The sequence below is a fragment of the Takifugu flavidus genome, chromosome 12, assembly GCF_003711565.1.
Source record: "Takifugu flavidus isolate HTHZ2018 chromosome 12, ASM371156v2, whole genome shotgun sequence".
Taxonomy (NCBI): domain Eukaryota; kingdom Metazoa; phylum Chordata; class Actinopteri; order Tetraodontiformes; family Tetraodontidae; genus Takifugu; species Takifugu flavidus.
In genome coordinates this window covers 6,930,034-6,946,885 of record NC_079531.1, presented here as the reverse complement: position 1 = coordinate 6,946,885, position 16,852 = coordinate 6,930,034, and the positions used below count along the sequence as shown (strand labels likewise).

Below are 16,852 nucleotides of genomic sequence, written 5' to 3'. Positions count from 1 at the left end.
CAGTCGACGGATGTTTTTAAGAGAAACATCTGTTGCTGCACAAATGAGATTACTGTGTCTCTCGCCAGGAGCCACGGAGGTTATGAATGGCACCGTTGAGCGCGTCTGGACGAGGCCTGAGAAGGATCTTTGTAATAAGCTGCAACTGCTTGTTAACGGGCTTAAATCACATTAAACTGCCTTTGATTTGGGGCATTCATCAGAAATCACCTTCCACTTCTCCTACGTTACCCCCTACATCTTGGAGTGCCATATCTTATAGTGATACAGCAAATATTTCAGCCCGTTGCCAAGCAACAACTCCCCCAGCCCTCTGCAAACTTGGCAGCCTTTGACATAAGGTGATATTTTATCTTGCAGGGGAAAACGGGGTGACATAATTACTATTTTCGTCTCTTTGACCGATAAAACTCCGATTTAACAACATTCATGACTTGCAGGGCCGACTACTATTACTTTTCCATTCTAAGACCTTTTTAGCGCTGGACATCAGCTTCAGTGTCCTGCACAGAGGTGTAAATTTACCTTTTCCACACTGCAGCCTCTCCTAAAGGCTATTTTCAAAATATGCTACACGTTTCTTTCCGCTTCAGCCAAGAATCTACTCGGTATTTGACCCAAGGGAATGTAAGAATGTAAGGAAAATGGGCATGCTGAGTAAACATAAACACAGGAGGATGTGTTAGGACTAGTTCTGATATCCAACACCTTTAGGGTCAAACAGGCAGTGATGCCGGCATGCGTGAGACACCCTTAGAGAGCAAAGGCCACATCACGTGCAGGTGCACTTTGAGGGTCGCCTTCCTTACTTCACAGAAGCTTGTAACGTGTTACCGTGTTGATTATATGAGGGTATTTTAGCGTGTTTCAAATGTCTTCAAATGACAGGAGCGGAGTCAATCACTTCTAAAAATTCAGTGGTTTATTTTAATGTTATGCGTTTATTTGATTTCACGATTTAAACCAGTGTGCCAAGTCTTTGACCACATTAGTTCTGCCTCTGGTCCTCCTCACCACCTCGCAGGCCTTGCAGTAGTGCTCAGTCCAGAAGGTGGGCCGGTGTGTCCGGTAGCCTCCTCTCCAGCTGAGATGAGACATGAGCAGGTCCGGCCTGTGCCAGAGCCTCAGCAGGTACTGCGCCAGCTCACGCACTGTCGCAAAGTCATCCACGTGGATGAAGGCCTCTGGGGGCAGTAAGCGCTCGTAGTTCTCCCTGGATGGACCCAGGACCACTGGAATTGCCCCGGCCTCGATGGAGCTCCAGAGCTTTTCTGTTATGTAGTCGGTGTGCTGAGAGTTTTCCAGCGCAAGGTAGAACTGGTAGTCGCGGACCAGGTCCACCACGTCCCCAAAGAACGCTTGTCCAGCGCGCCCATACACATCCACCCTGAGGAACCGCTGGAGCTGCTTGTAGAAGACCACCCGGGCGTGGGACTCACTCCAGTTGCTGACGACCCAGGCCAGGAGGCGCGGTCGGATCAGTTCATGGGGCGCAGGCGTCCTCAGATACTGATCAGAGTTATAGGGGATGCTTCTGAGCGTATTGGGTATCAGAAAACCGTACGGCAGGAATATATCGGAACCCCTCCGGTAGGTCAGGGTGAGATTAAAAATACCCTCAAAAAGCTCCAAACCCGGTGAGTGGGTGGGGGATTCATAATTCATCCAAATCCACTTTTGCGCAGCTGGTCGGAGTTCCTGTGGAAGGGCGGTGCCCGTGATGATGTCCCGGTGGTGGATGATCACAGCATCTGCCTCTCCGTACGCACGCCTGTCATCGGTGATCCTGCACCCTCTAATCTGATAGCGCTCCAGGCAGTCCCCGAATTTGCTGTAGCGTCCGAACGGGTGGGACCAGAGGAGTATTGTCACCACGCTGTTGTCCTCGGGGATCTGGCTGCGGGAGGTGAGGTCAATCGGTCCCTCCATGTCGAGGAGGGACATAGCAACGAAGCCCATGACGCAGAGGACAGCCAGGGAGGGAAAGATGTACCTCTGCCTGGGATGGAAGCATGGAAATGTTCTCCGCACTCTGTATCTGACCCAGGAACAGTGATGGATGGAAAAACCCATCAATGTCGCCAAAGACTCAAACGTTGGACTAGTGATGAACGTCCTGGCTGTGGACAATCCAGGACACGCCAGATGCAGCTGTGGATGATTCACAACAATGAGCCGGTCGGCAGCAAAATTAAACATCCGGGCCCGGTGCTAGTTTTCCTTTATTGTCACATCATGTCATGCATGTCACAGTTGAATCTGAAAACAAAACACAAGGTTAAAAATTCACTTCCTTTCCAGCACATGAGCTCATACGCGAAAGGTTTCTACCACCTCATCCTGCTGGAACATATGACTCATCGTTTATCAGGTATTAAAAGACTTTTAATCATTATGGGTCAGACACTGTCATGGACGGGAATTTAAGCCCTGCAGAGGAGGCCGGCAGCCATTGTCATCTACGGTAACCGCAGTGGCGAGAGACCTGAAGGATGTGTAGAGGGGAAACGATGGCCGCTCACTTCCTGTTAGACGTTTAGTTTCAGTAATTGAGGGATGCGCTCTGTTGGGATGACATTGCAATTACAGGTTATATTTTGTAAACAGCAACACCATCAGTCAACATCAGCACCTCCGAGCTCCGAGTGCAGATCCTTTCCTCTCTCATCACATGTTTGTGCATATGTATGATTATTATAAACAACGTTTTCAAGACACCAAATGTAACATTTCCAAGTCCTGCTTACTTTGACAGCAGAGCCTGCCATATTAATTTAAAATGAGGTTTACCAGAAGGGCCTTTTCATCCCTTAATGCCTTATGCATTTTTCAGTCTAATGACTCTTTTAGGCTTTTGGAGGTCAAAAGAGACCTTTTTTTAAAAGGAGAAAAAAACTGATTTTTGATTGTTATTTAATGAGATATTCGTTCTAAAGTCCGATGGAACATTTTGTTTTTTCCCAGGAACTCACCGTGAACTTTGGCGCCTCGATCATGTGTTCGGATCAATTAATAAGTGACAGCGTAAAACTGATCCCAGCTGGTGTCTCCTCCACGGTGGCGTGGAATCACGACGTCCTGTTCATCCAGACGCGCGGAAAAGAGAGCTTTCTGCAGCTGCACCGCTCAGATCTATATTTTTATGCGTGTGAGGTGAAAGGAGCTGTTGTGAGGCCCTTCGGCTTCTCAGGCACTTTCAGCTTGAGTAAACACCTATATATTGGACGCGGTGTTCTTCAAGCCGGGGCGAGGCAGAGGTAACGTAGAGAAACCAAACTGGTTTTGTCAGCTTGAGCCTGTGTAAATACATTTCTTCATATAGTAGAGGAGCTGGGCGTGAATTAAATACTGGAATAATGTCGCTTTTTTGCAGATTGACATTAAAACTGATGCCCTACAAGTTTCCAAACTCCAAAACAAATTACGCTCTCCTACGTGTCAAGATGATAAAGACTGCATTGTAGCCTCTGTTTACCTCAGCCGAAAAGGGTTACACTTCCTTCACCACTGGGTGTCTCTCTACACAAACACAAACCCGGTTAGTGTGACGCGTTCAGGGCCCTGCAAATAGAGTGACGCGGGGCTTTTTCTCCAGACATGCATGTTTAATTTGGCCACTGAATAAACATTTCACTTGGAAATTAGTCAAGCAGAAGCCGGCCTTTAAAAAGGTTTGTCTCAAATGTTTTATTTATTAAACATGACCCAGCATTTCCACACTCTTAATATGAGTCATTGCTTTGATTTGGTGATCTAACAGTGACAGATTGCTCTTTGTGTAGTTGTGTCAGCCATCTTTTGTTATTATTATTACTTTTATAATCAAATCCAGATAAACAAACTTGAGATGGGAAATCACCCAATCTTTCGTGGGCAGGGCAAAACAAGGCAAGACTGGGAAAACATCATTCCTCCTCACAGACACGGATGCGTCATGAATGTAAGCAGGTAAAAAAAAAGGAGACTATGAAGAGTGGGAGGAGACGAAGCAACCAGCGTGCGCATCTGTGTTGGATCCTCCTTTTCTTGGTGACACACAATGACTTTTATACACCGTGGTACCAAAAAAAAGAAGAAGAAAGAAATCTAAGTGTGTGTGTGTACATGTGTGTGTATGTGTGCGACTAGTTATCCCCATAAGAGGTTGTGTATTCTTTCTGCATTATTTATCCTCCCTTTCATCTCAACAGTTCTATTTTCAGACCATTATTTAATGTCCTGCCTGAGGTTATCTCCAGTTAGGAAGATGAGCACAGCAAACTCATAAGTTATAGATGCCTGGTGTGGCTGGGCTCTATAAACACATATATGTCTTTTCTGCAGAAGCAGAGGCAACTGGGGTCAGGATATGACACACAACTGGGGTTTGTTTATCTTTGTCAGAGCTGTTTTATTTATTTGAACCTGGGCAGCAATAACCTTGTATGTGTTGTTGTTATGTGTTGAGAGCCGGCGATGCTGCATTTAGCTCGAGTTACAGTCTGGAAGATGCTCCATGCGTTGTAACTACGTTGGTCTCATTTGCCCTCTTCTCTGCGACAGCATCTGACATCTTACCCTGCTTAAAATTGTTCCGAGAAGCCTCCAAACACGTCTCACTTAGTGGCTCAACCGTCTCCATTTGTAAGCGATCTGGTCTGAGAGAAGCATTTACTTTTTGGATGGGACTCAGGGATCTTCCCTATTGATTTCCTTGTTTCCTTTTTCACACACCGAGGAGAAGGGATGACTCAATTGGGCCCGAATGGTGAAGATGAGTATGCGGGACAGACAGACACAGAGATGATGAGGAAAATAAAAGAATGGGGGGAAAAAACAGGGTAAAATACAGATTAGATGAGGAAGTGGCAGGAGGGGCTGCATGCGCTGGCTGATCAGAGGGGCCCTCCCTGACCCCTGACCTTGATAATGACCTCAGAGGGCACCGATCAGGTCAGAGGTTGTGTGAAAGTGCCAGTGCGGCGATTCACTCCACTGTTGGGTGATGATGATCTTATGCAGCCTCCCCAGACTGTCTGACATGATCAGTGTTGGTCTCTGCCTGTAGCTCCCAAAGGGCCACGCATCTATCTCCACCACGGCACCACAAGGCCCACTAAAAGCACCTTGCAGGCACAGTCAATGAGGAGGAAAAGGGACACAAACAGAGAAGAGCTGGAACGCTGAAGGACAGAGAGGCCGCTTCAAGTTTGTTCCTCTACCACTGTTAAAACTTTTAATTTCACCATTGACGGCAATAAAAAGGCAAGCAAGGACACGCTTGAACCTACAGGTGCAAGGAGCACAGTCGTCTGTGCGAATGGATCAGTGGCTTCCTCCGCTCTGACTAGCACTGTACCACCTCTCCTGCTTCACATGAGCGACCACTGAAACCCATTTTGCCATATGGTGTACAGCGGAAAGTCCCTGGAAGAACCAATACCGTTAAAAACAATCATGCAGCAATACTCCCAGGGTTAGGATGCAGTCACTCATTGGCAAAGCCTGATGTGAGACAAAGTTCATACGACGTCAAACACCCCCGCGAGCGGTTACGGGCCAGCCTTAAGAAGAGAGTTATGTGTTTAAAGTTAAAGCTAAAATTGTCAATGTTTTATTAAGCACGGATGTGCCGGTAAAAATGCAATACAGTTTATCAAGTAGAGCAGAAGGATAAGTGAGGCCAACGTCATTCATCCAGCGATGTAATGGTTTTTCTTGATACAAAATTCATGTCCAGAATTGCAACAGCAATATCATTTTGACATCCTTTGGTGTTGCTATTTGTATAGTAATGACATATAAAGAGCACACGACAAATATAATTAAGGTCACATCACAGTAGCAGCATAGTGTTATTATTCAGTTACTGAAATAAAACTTGTTTATTTGATAAAAACGAGTGTTATATGATAGTGCAGGGTTATATTGTGTCATTTTCTGGTGAGAGCAAATGAAAGAAATTAGGCAGCCTGGACACCAGGGTCAGTAGTGACCTACAACACAGATCGAACGAGACCTGTATTTCTGGTTTACCTCGGAGACAAGTTAAACAAGTCATCGATGATCCTGGAACAAAAGAAGAGGTTTGAATTTAGGATTCATCACTACATGTGCAGCCTCACAAGCAGTCATTGTGCCTCACAGTGCCGACCATTTGCTGTTTTTACAGACCATAAGAATTAATTGACACTGGCAGGAACAGAATTCATGCTGATTTTATCACGGCAAATCTCATGAATCAGCTCCTCTGTTGCATATTGTGTGTGACTTTAGAAACAGCATGCGAGTGGGTCTTATGGTCAAATGAATGAATCAGCCTTTAATTTACGGCATTGGCGCCCAGTTGTATGAGTGATTGTCTATCCTTGGAGTACAAAATAAAGCAAAGCTTCTCAGGACAAATATCAGTTGATGACTATGAGCACTATTCATAGCCTGCAGGGGTGCAGTCCCAAAATGGATTCAAATCAAGTACTGACCAGAAAGTTAAGCTAATTGCAAGCTTTAAAATGGTCACCTTTGTATCACACCACGACAGTGAAAGAGGTGTCATTATTTATGGCAAATTTCTGGGTTATTTTTACTAACTGCAATGAAAGTGCAGAGGCTGTAAAGAAATCCGCATTACTGGGGAGGAAAAAAATGACTAACAAATATTATTGTTAGAAGCTTTTATAACCTTCAAAATGTGAATATGGGCCACATGACACCAAATTATATAGAGGAAGTGATGAAAGAAAAGGAAAAGAAAACGACATATAAAACATGAAGGGCATATGCAATAGAGTAAATGGAAGGCACATTCTGAGTCTGGATGAGAATAATTAGAGCTTATTTACACATTTTCAAGCTTGGATTGGGGGGGGGGGTCATAGGCAGACGGTCAGTTGCCCTGCTGCCTCAGCAGTGGCGCTCAAGGTCACAGCAACCACAGTTAAACTTGGCCATATACCTGCAGATCAGTGGGGGTGGGCTGGCACAAGCACACTTGGTCTAGGAGTTTTTTCAGTTTTATAGATTTTACAATAATTAATGCAGAGATCTTTTTTTTTTAAATTAAATCGTTGTAAATAACTCCCCCCCCCCATTTGAAAAAGCTATTTAGAGATGTCCAAATGACTTGCAAAATATTTCGTTGTTTGATGTTGATTTTGTTTGTATATATCAAGTTATTTTCCACAATGGAAAACAATGAGCGAAAGCTCAGCACACACAAAAATATCATCTTCACAAATTCAAGATTGTAAAATAAGTTTAATTTAAAAAAACACCATCTTGAGCCCAGAAAACAAGTAAATGGAAAATTAAAAATGAAATACACATACTCTGGATATTTTTTGTATTTATGGCGGGGGGACTCCCTAAATTTCACTGTTATATTAGAGAATCACTGATTATTGATCCGCATTGAATGAAACATTCGAAGATGTGAATTGCTGTCACGTCTCAGAGGACACATTGGGGCTAAATGCTCCTGGCGGAGTTGTTGTTGTTGTTGTTTAGCTATGGCTTCCAAGTAACCTCCTGCTATTATTTTGGTGTGATCTTTAGACTCCAAAACATAACGACCATCCAAACCACGGCATAACGCAGAGGCTTGTTCGGCGCACAGGAATGCGTTTATTTTTTACCGAATTTAAAGAAACAGCAATTTGACGAGGGCTCGGTTATTTACCTGTAATATTTGTATGTTGATAAAAGGCTATTTAAGCAATTATAATGGCGTTATTAAGGCGACACTCCTTTACAGTGAATCCGTTCCGTATATCAGTGGTTGCCAGGGTGAGCGGCGCGAGCCATCCAGTCCGGGTATTCCGGCCAGCCGGTCCTCTCCACTGAACTCCAACCCTCGCGCTCTCTATCAGCATCTCATTCCCGTCTCAATATGTCTCAAGATGGCGGCCAATGCAGGATCGATGTTTCAATATTGGAAGCGCTTTGACTTACAACAACTACAGGTCAGTTCTCCCTCCGTCCCTTTCCACCGGCCCCCGCTCGCTTTCGCCGCGTCTCGCCCGTCGGCGGCGATGTTTTGTGTTTTTCGGCGGCCGCCTCGTAGGTGTTTGGGAAGAGAATTCAAGACCTCTTCCTCACATTGATGAAAGTGGCTCTCTCGCTGATCAGAAATTGATCCTCTTTGTTCAATTCAGCATCGATCGGACACCGCAACTGGGCAAGCCGGGGCGACGCCGCGGGGATGCGCCCGCATAAAAACAGAATAGCCGTGCTTTAGCGGAAAGCTTTAGCTTAGCTATCTTTATTGCGTGTTGAAGAACTTTTACCGGAGCGAGTAGCCGTAGTTAGCCCGACGCTTTAGCCGCTGTAAGGTTGGATAATTTGGGGGAGAGGAAGAAAAAAAAAATAAGTGCGACTCATTATACGGTGGCGCTGTGGTGACACCGACCGTTGAGACGAGCAGCTCGGCCAGACAACAGCTCTTTGCTCGCGTCTTTATGCTTTTTTAAGTGTCACATCGGGAAGTTTTATTCCTATATAAAAACACGTTAGCAACACGGTCGGCTAGCGGTTTTGGTGCAGTTTTTGAAGTCCGCTCGGTGAATGGTGTTTGATCAACTCGGTCGGGTTTCCTATTTTGTTTTATTTATTTTTTAATTCACCCCCCCCCCCCCCCCCCGACGGCAGTGAAAAAGGGTTTTCACCGAGGTTGCGACGCCTGGGTGAAGTGGATGTGACGGGACGTTGTTTGCTGACGCGATTCATTAAAACGGACTGGAAGCACGGAATACCTTTTCGATCGCGACCAACTCCAGAAACGTGTCCGTCTCACGCACGCCTCGGATCGTCGGCGTGCGCCGGGAGAGATCCACCGGAGAGGTGGCGAACAAAAATATTGGGGCCTGTTCAGTGTAAGAAGGAGGGTTGTGGATGTCGGAGCGTGTTTGACCCGTCACAAGACGCGCAGACAATGGCTCTGTTGTGTTTCCCCCTGGCATTTAACGCGCATTTCTGCATTTCAAATCGCAATTTATGAATATTGGCAGCCCGCTCGTCCTTGGTGATTAACATAAGATCGCAGGCTATGTAGGCTAGCCTAATTGCTCATACATGTTGTAAACTGCACAGGCTCGGGATTTAAACTTTTATTTAGGTCACTGTAGCCCCTGAAAGGCGAAGACAAAAGGACAGTGAGCAAGTCTTCCCAGCTGGCTTTGTCTTACTTATGCCACATCATCAAGGCTTCACTTCTTCTATTTATTTGATCATGTTTGGTCCTCCTCCTCATGCCCTCTTGTTCATGCATTATGTAAAAAAAATTGAAACTGTTTCTCCCCCCCTACACACACACACACACACACACACACTATCTATCACTCCCTCCTTCCTACTTCCCCTCATCCATCTCTCCCTCACCTCCCCCCCAAATGCGCTTTTAATTTTTTTTCCTCCCCTTTCTCTCCCTTGGCCCTTCACCCTGCTTTTACCCATTTCACCCTGTTAAAGTGTGTGTGTGTGAGAGAGAGAGAGAGGAAGGAGAGAATTTGTCTGAGTTCTGTCTTTTTCATGGATTGACTGCCAGCACGGACAGTGAAGGCACTGCCAGCAGCCAGGACATGAAAAATGCATCGCATAAGTTTGTGATAAGGCCCTGGGTAATTATGGCAAAGGCCCCTATCACAAGCGATTAGTCAGGACAGTGAATCTGAGCGTGTGCAAAAAGCCTGGCGGTTGGCAGGCCTGTCTGCAGGATAGGAAGCGTGTGTGCGTGTGTGTGTGCACGCAGGACTGCTCAGAACATTCACTGTCTATTATTGATGACATCTTATTTACTCTGCCTCCCACTGAGAGGCTCCTAGAGGAGAGCCTTCAGAGAGGAACCTTTTTTTTTTTGTCCTGCGCACGTTTTGATAATCGTGTGGGGTTTGTTTGATATCACGGTCCGCATGCGGCCTTGTCAACCAATTTGGTTCTCCTTTGCTTGGTTCTCGCAGTTGATCGGACCGCGCGTCCTTAGTTTTGTAGTTTTGAGACGCATCTGTAAGGAAATGTGTTTTTTTTTAAATGTTCTTTTGATGAAAATCTAACCAAACCTAGACGTCGGTAGCTTTAAGCCGTCGTAGCATCTATTCCTCAGGCTCTAGCTGCTGATGTTCATTAAAATCCTGTTTGATCAGCGTGTCCCTTTCCTGTGTGGGAAACCAGCGAGCTAGGTGGTTGTTACAGGACAGAGAGTGCTTTGAAACGGCACGGCAAGCTGTTAACTTGTCTTCTCTGCATGCCCCCCCCGCCGCCGCCGCCAATACGAGCACAAATGGGTGCAACAGTGATGCTTTTAGCAAGGTCTCGCACACTTGCAAAATGGATCAGTGATTCAGAGATGATGGCTGGGTGACAGTGAATTACAGATGGAGGAGGGTTTTAACGTCTGTAATCCCCGTCCGTCCATTACAGAGTTGAGTTTCTTTAGAGGGGATCATCACTCTTGTCTCCTGTTGTTGGGTTTTTCTGTTTTCTCCCTTTTTTTAGACCCATTCTAGCAGTTTGCCGGGAACATCGTGTTTCTGCTTGAGAGCGGCGAGAGGTGGCGCTTCATTATGAAACCATAAACAGCCAAAAAGCAACTAAACCTATAGTTTCTATTTGCTGTGTAAGCTGTGTAAATGAAGAACAGACCTTCTCCACTGGATGCTGCTCTATATTTGGGCATAATTGCCCGCTTCTCACCTCATAACCCTCTGGAACTCTGTGCCCAACAGCCATTTTGAAAAATAGTTTGGAATGTTGGTCTACTGCTTAGGAAAATTGATCTGTAGCTTGTCCCTGTTCCTTGCCGCCTAATGGGTAAATTTAGGAAAAGAGTTTGGTAAGTTGATCCCACTGCTATGGTCACGGGCAACCTGAGTGGTTTAAATCTCTCAGCGACCGGCCTGCTGTTGTCTGTCGGAGTTTTAGTGTTAATTTATGAGCGGCTTGTCTAAACTCACTGGTGGGATATTTTTACCCCTCTGTTGCTGCACAGGCTGGGGGAGCGCAGAGGAAGGGGCATCACGTCATGCTTTTACTCCAGCCAACCGCTTCTCTGCCCAGTGACAAAACCTGGCGTTGGGACTGAGGTCTCACTGTGTGGCGGTGGGCGGTGGGCGGCGAGCAGCTCGGCGTGACTCGCAGCGAGGGGCGAGTGCACGTCAGGACTTTGGGCTGCCCTCCGTTACTTCGTCCGGACTGTGTCATCATGTCGTCTGAGAGCTCATAGCACAGCCTTAGGAACACGACACCACGTAGGCCTGAGAAGAATGTGCAGTTCTTGGAAAATTGGGGGAGAAAAAAAAAACTGCAGGTCCTTCTTATCAGTAGCTGATTCTCAGCAGAGGCCCATACTCCCCAAATCATAAGTTATTTAGTGTACGTCGAACTCAAGGTCTGCTTTCTTTCCTTTCGTCTTCTTCAGTAGTTCACTTGTTTAGCGAAGACTCGGCCTACAAGTCAATAATTGATCATTGAGAGCGGAATTTTGACTGAAAGATTTAAAGCAGACAATACCCGTCTGTAAACGGCAAATAAAATGAAATCAGGTTGGTTTTTAGGGGAGCTTTATGCAAACGTGTGTGAAAATTGCATTTGTTAATATAATCATTTCTGATAACCATCCTAATATTCAAAAGTTTTAATGACAAGAAATACCTGTTTTGGCCGTGATGATAATGATAGCAGGAGGTTACTTGGTAAATTATACATCCAGCATGCATATTATAATTCACCCAAATTATTGAGATGAGGAACGAAGAAAATGGGTCAAGTCTGTTCGCTCAAGTCTTGCCTTTTGTTGCGCTAACCTTTATGCATTCTTGCACTTTGACTTAAAGCACCGCTGATTACATAAAGGATTAAGTTGCATTAAAGGTCTGGAACTAAATGGAGCCCCTATAATAAGATCAGTTAATTAATCGGTATTGTTTGGGTGTTTTAACTCGACGTTTTTAAAATGTAGCTTCAAAGGTGGCTCATTCAGACTCATGATCATCAACCATTGGGAGAAACTCACACCCCTAATATGTTTGGTCACTATTAGACTTTCTCTATTTTGTGTTGAATAATTACTTTGAGATTTATACATAATTAATTTGGCCAATTTATTTTCTGACGTCAAAAAGAGCGCTACCAAAATAGCATCCATTTTCATAATTTAAATGGCTTTTACGATTCTGTGGCCTCTTCATTTACGTTAGGTTAACTCAAGGGAGGTTCCAGGAAAACTCTAAACTGAATGGATCTTGCAGATTCAGCCAAAAGCTGCCCAATGTTACACAGTGAGGATAGAATTACGAAGGAAAACATATTGGAAAAGTATCCTCGGCGTTTCTACACGCAGGGAGGTGGACTTTTTAAAGGCCGGGCCGGTCACCTGATCCCGACCTGGAGAAGCAGCTTTACAGTCGCTGGAGAAAAATAAAGGTGGAATTTGGGGATATTCTTGGGCTCCAGACCATGGTCATTACTTTCAAATAGCTTTCATCCAAGCTAATAAAACCTCCTATTAATTAACACTTTTCTTTGTCCAAATGGACAGAATCCATCCTCATAAAGTGAAGCTAAATGTCTCCACCTTATTTCCACCACGTTTGTGCTACTTTATATCTAGTGTGGTGCAGGTAACGCCAAAATATAAAACTTTAAAACTTGGTTTCCCGCCTCTTTGGCTGCACCAGGGCAGCATCGAGTGTCTGGTGTCGTTGCATCGAACGGTACGAACCAACCGCTCAGCTATAGTCATCACCGACCAAACTTTAGATGTGATACGAAACCTCTGTCAAAACGCTTTGTCGCTAACCAGGCCGAGGTTTCCTGCCAACGACCACGAAGCACAGCGAACACTTCGGTGAGACCTGCTTTCAAGTGGGAGGCATTATTTACAGACCCACTCGGAGTCTCTCACCTACAGCACCACAGAGGTTCGCCATATCTCATGACAGAAGGCTCCATTATTCCGCTGCTCTGTATTCCAGTAACGGGAGCTCAGTCTTCAGAGCTGAGTCTCCCGGAGCTCGCTTTGGAAGTTTTATTTGCAGTTTTCATTAGCTTAATTAAGTGCTTATTAAAAAAAAAGAAGAAATTCAGCTGTGAAAAAGCAAAGGAGAATGTGTGTTTTTCCCCCTGCAGACCAGCAGCAGGATAAAATGTCTGAAATATGGTTTTATACTGATTTATGTGTTCACCAAATCTTTTCCATGGAAGTGGTCTAATTAGGGCATTGCACATATCGACACGTCATCTTACTGAGAATTTATCTACACGATGCACCGAGTATCTCGTGCAGCGAATAAAGCTTTTCTGAATCTCCTAGACTTAAAGAGAAGCAGCTGAGAGAATCAAAAGTTCCTCCATTTGTTGATTTTCTGATGAAGCAGCAGGCCAAGCATGGGTAAGAGTCCCAGCAGTTTGACTTTAGGTTTGAAGATGTTAGCCTGGAACTATAAACAGAGGCAACCGACCAAAAAATATGTGGTCTCATTTCCACACGTTACCACAAGGTCATCATTTAGACCAACTGAATAAGGTTGCAGGTTTGGAGCCAGCATTTCTGACAAAGTTGGCTAACGACAGCGCCGTGGTTGTTAATCAGTGTGTTTTTCGCCATAAAACCTGGTAACGTGGGGTTTTTTTTCCCCATCACATGAACTGTTGCTGTAAATGATTTATATAACCGAGGTATTCAGCGAACACCTCACCCTACCTAATTTTAGGGTTGTTTATCTCAGTTATTAAAGACTCTGCTCTAAATAAGGCAGGAGCCTCTTTATGCACCCGATCCCATGTCAACCCATGACTCCAGTATCGGTGTCTTTTTTAGATCATTGATCATTCGGTATTGAATTTTAATGTCTGTTGGTGTGTCCTAATGCTTTAGGTATTGAATTATGATATTGGCATGGGCTGGTGGCCTCAGGATGGAATTATGATATTGGTGCACTGCGGGCTAATGGTTCTGAGTATTGAATTATGATATTGGTGCAATTTGATGGCAGGGGGATTGAATTATGATACGGCTTGCTATCTGCTAATAGCTCGCTCTGTGTAATTTCTCTGTCCATCAAAGCGCTGGATCCATAGCTGGCCGAACAGTCACGTCAGATGAGAGCAGCCTTCAAAAATCGAGCCTCTCTCATTTGTGTTGTGCATTTATTGAAGGTGCCAACAGAATTGAACGAATGGAGATTTTTGCTAATGCTATTGTAGTGCAGCTAGCTCACTTGGCAACCCCCCCGTGTTACTTTAAAGAAAAAAGGGGTGGATCAAAGCTCGCCTGTAGGATGATGATACGTGTAATGGCTTCATCGCGCGGGCTCGGAATTGACGTGTTTACAAAGATGTTAAAGTTAAGTAATGGAATTGAATTAGCTGTCAATCTGAGCTAACTCCATTGCTGTCAGGGTCCACACCTTTGCGGTGTTTATGTCAACTTAGCTTATTCCCATTTTGGTAATTTAAAGAAACCAGAGCCGCGATGGTCGCTCTGCCAACTCGCAGAGTAAATGGACGACCTGCTTCTGTGTCAGCCCTCTAAAAATAACACAGACTGCCGGCTGGGCTCAGCAGAAAACTACCAGCGATTATGATGATTCAACTACCCTGTATTTGCAGGTGGGTGTGTGTTGGATAGAAAGGTCGGAGAGTTTTTTTCTGGATAAATTGCTGCTGCTTGTGCCACTATACAGTCGTTACCCATTTGATGAATTATGAACGGGAGACGGGTCTATTTGTGATGATTCACGTGCGGTATATTATACCTGCACTCAAACTCTGAAAATTTATAATCCCTGGCCATCCTCAAATGGAATTACGACCTGTCGGTGGTATTTTGACCCGAGCAGCTGTCAGGCTGGAGCCAAAGTTCAGAGGTGGTCTGACCCCTGAGTTGACTCTGTGACCCGTCCTTTCTGAATGGCCAAACAGATGATGACTTTACCATCTGTCTTGCCTTACATGGCGCCAGACTCCTTGAACTTGAACTTGTTGTGTGCAAAATACTCTCCATAATTAAAGGTATTCTCCTCTGCTCATGCACTGCAGCAAAATGTCAGTACGAAGCCTCCAGTTTACTGTACCTTACTCAGCCCAGCAGCCGGCCAGCTCGTCTTTAAAAGCGAGAGTTGTTCTCCTGAGAAAGGGGGAAGGGGGCTTGTGTTTAGTAGACACTGGCTCATCCGCTGACTGCTGTCTGACCCTGAGTTCAGCAGCACGGTTATTAATAGGCCCAGAGGCCTCCACTCGTAGGAGGCCCTCTGATCAGATCCAGATGTGCGGGATGAGAGAGGACAATTCAAAGTTGGACTGTCTGCGTTTCACACGAAGGGGAAGGTGGGGCGACGGCGTTTGTGGCGACCGATAAAGGGTGGAGGAGGGGTCGGGGAGGGACGAGAGACTTTTCCCCAGCAGGAGTGTGTGTGTTTTGTGAGCCTTTGTCTTCTTGTCTGTGTGGTTTTTTCCCCCCCTTTTATTGCACCCTCTGCCCTAAGAACAAAATACCATTAAAACGTATGGCATCACCATGGCGACCGTAATAACTACCTATAAAACAGCGTGTAAACTGTGAAATAAGACAAACAGAGCAGAACAACCCTGGCTGGCCGGCTGGCTGGCTGGCTGAATGACTGCCTTCCGCCATAAAACTATTTGAGAGCAGACTGAAGGAATGCCTCGGAGGCTGCTGTGGCTGTCACGACACATGAAAGGATTAGGCTCTGTGTTTTATCTCCTCTTTATCTGATGGTAATGGATAAGCTGAGTGTAGCCTATCATCTGACGCTTGGGCTGGGGGGTTTTGATGTTTTAGTAGGGTGACGGTTTGTTGAGTTGACCGCTTTGGTCTATTGATTGCTGTTTGATGGTTTTGATATGTAGGCTGTGTGGAACAGGTCAAGTCTTTTATGCAGTGAAGGCTCCAAATAGCTTTTAGCTGTCCTTCACTCCCCTCCATTACTCAAGTGGTTCGTTTGATGTTTGTATGAATCAATAGACAGAGCCTGAGCTTTTACACATGCCCTATCCTACTTTTCACAAAACTCGCCTCTTCCTTCATCGTGTTGGCTTTATATAATATTCTCTCAGTGCAGAATAAACGATATAATTACCCTCCATTACATAGCCTACTGCCAGCTAATTATTCAGTCATTACTGTAAGGATTAGCTATGCCCATTCTCTCTCCCGCTGTTTGTCTTTTCCTCTTTTAAAGTGGCGTAAGCAGAGCAGAAAACTCGTTCCCATAAAGGCTGAGTAAGACTTGGCCACAGGACACGCTACGTTGACAACCACAAGTGTCAGAATCGGACAGAAAGCGAGGGCGCGCTGGATGACGACGACAGTATAAAATGGAAATATTAATTTCCAGATTATGTTAATGTAATTGGGCACTTGGATGCTTGGCTTTGATTCCGAGGTCAAACAAACATGTTACTTTAATCTTCCAGATGTGTCATGTCGAGAAAATGACCAAATGTGATGCGAAGGGAAAAGAGCGGCGAAAAAAATCATTCTACGTTACAGGGCCTGAAAGTCGTGCATTTACCGTAGCGTGACGGGGAGGACGGTGGAATGTAGGTGTCTGCAGCGGAGCAGTATTAGAGCCTAGCAGAACATGAGATCCTGTCACTAGCAATGATGCTACCTGTATGTTCAGTCATGTAAGCTAGCGATGTTTAGCATTACCGGGGTCTTTGGGATCCAGTCTTGTAATGCCTGGAGATCCCCACTCTCCTCTTAGACTTGATTAATCCCTATCACCCCTCTCCGCGACCACAGTTTCCATTTTTTAGTCCATATCTGCGCCCTCATCCCCCCCCAATCTCCTCTTTCTGGCACAGAATGGCTTCCTTGCAGAATGGAGGCATTAATTCAGGGATGAGAGGTGTGATA

At 45.3% G+C, this 16,852-nt stretch overlaps 2 protein-coding genes across 10 annotated transcripts in view; one reads left to right on the top strand and one right to left on the bottom strand.

Moving 5' to 3' along the window:
- Positions 1–904: 904 nt before the first annotated feature.
- Positions 905–3,209, bottom strand: LOC130535388 (4-galactosyl-N-acetylglucosaminide 3-alpha-L-fucosyltransferase 9-like). 4 transcript variants are annotated; one of them, XM_057050385.1, is made up of 3 exons: positions 2,973–3,209; positions 2,335–2,563; positions 905–2,259 (listed from the first exon to the last, which is right to left on the bottom strand). In XM_057050385.1, the coding sequence occupies exon 3, from the start codon at positions 2,197–2,199 to the stop codon at positions 952–954; it is 1,248 nt and encodes a 415-aa protein (XP_056906365.1). In that variant the 5' UTR covers positions 2,200–2,259; positions 2,335–2,563; positions 2,973–3,209; the 3' UTR covers positions 905–951. The 4 variants fall into 4 exon arrangements, with proteins under 4 accessions (XP_056906365.1, XP_056906366.1, XP_056906367.1 ...); XM_057050386.1 differs by having other exon boundaries at positions 2,486–2,563; positions 2,973–3,207; XM_057050387.1 differs by lacking the exon at positions 2,335–2,563 and having other exon boundaries at positions 905–2,151.
- Positions 3,210–7,770: 4,561 nt separating this feature from the next.
- Positions 7,771–16,852, top strand: part of cux1b (cut-like homeobox 1b) — a 52,877-nt gene continuing 43,795 nt past the window's right edge. For 5 of the 6 annotated variants that reach the window (XM_057048616.1, XM_057048614.1, XM_057048612.1 and 2 more), the window contains exon 1: positions 7,771–7,940. In XM_057048616.1, the coding sequence (XP_056904596.1) occupies positions 7,878–7,940 (63 nt within the window). In that variant the 5' untranslated portion in view covers positions 7,771–7,877. Of the gene's footprint in view, positions 7,941–8,038; positions 8,850–16,852 lie in introns of those variants that run through there. The other variant, XM_057048615.1, reaches the window with a different exon arrangement.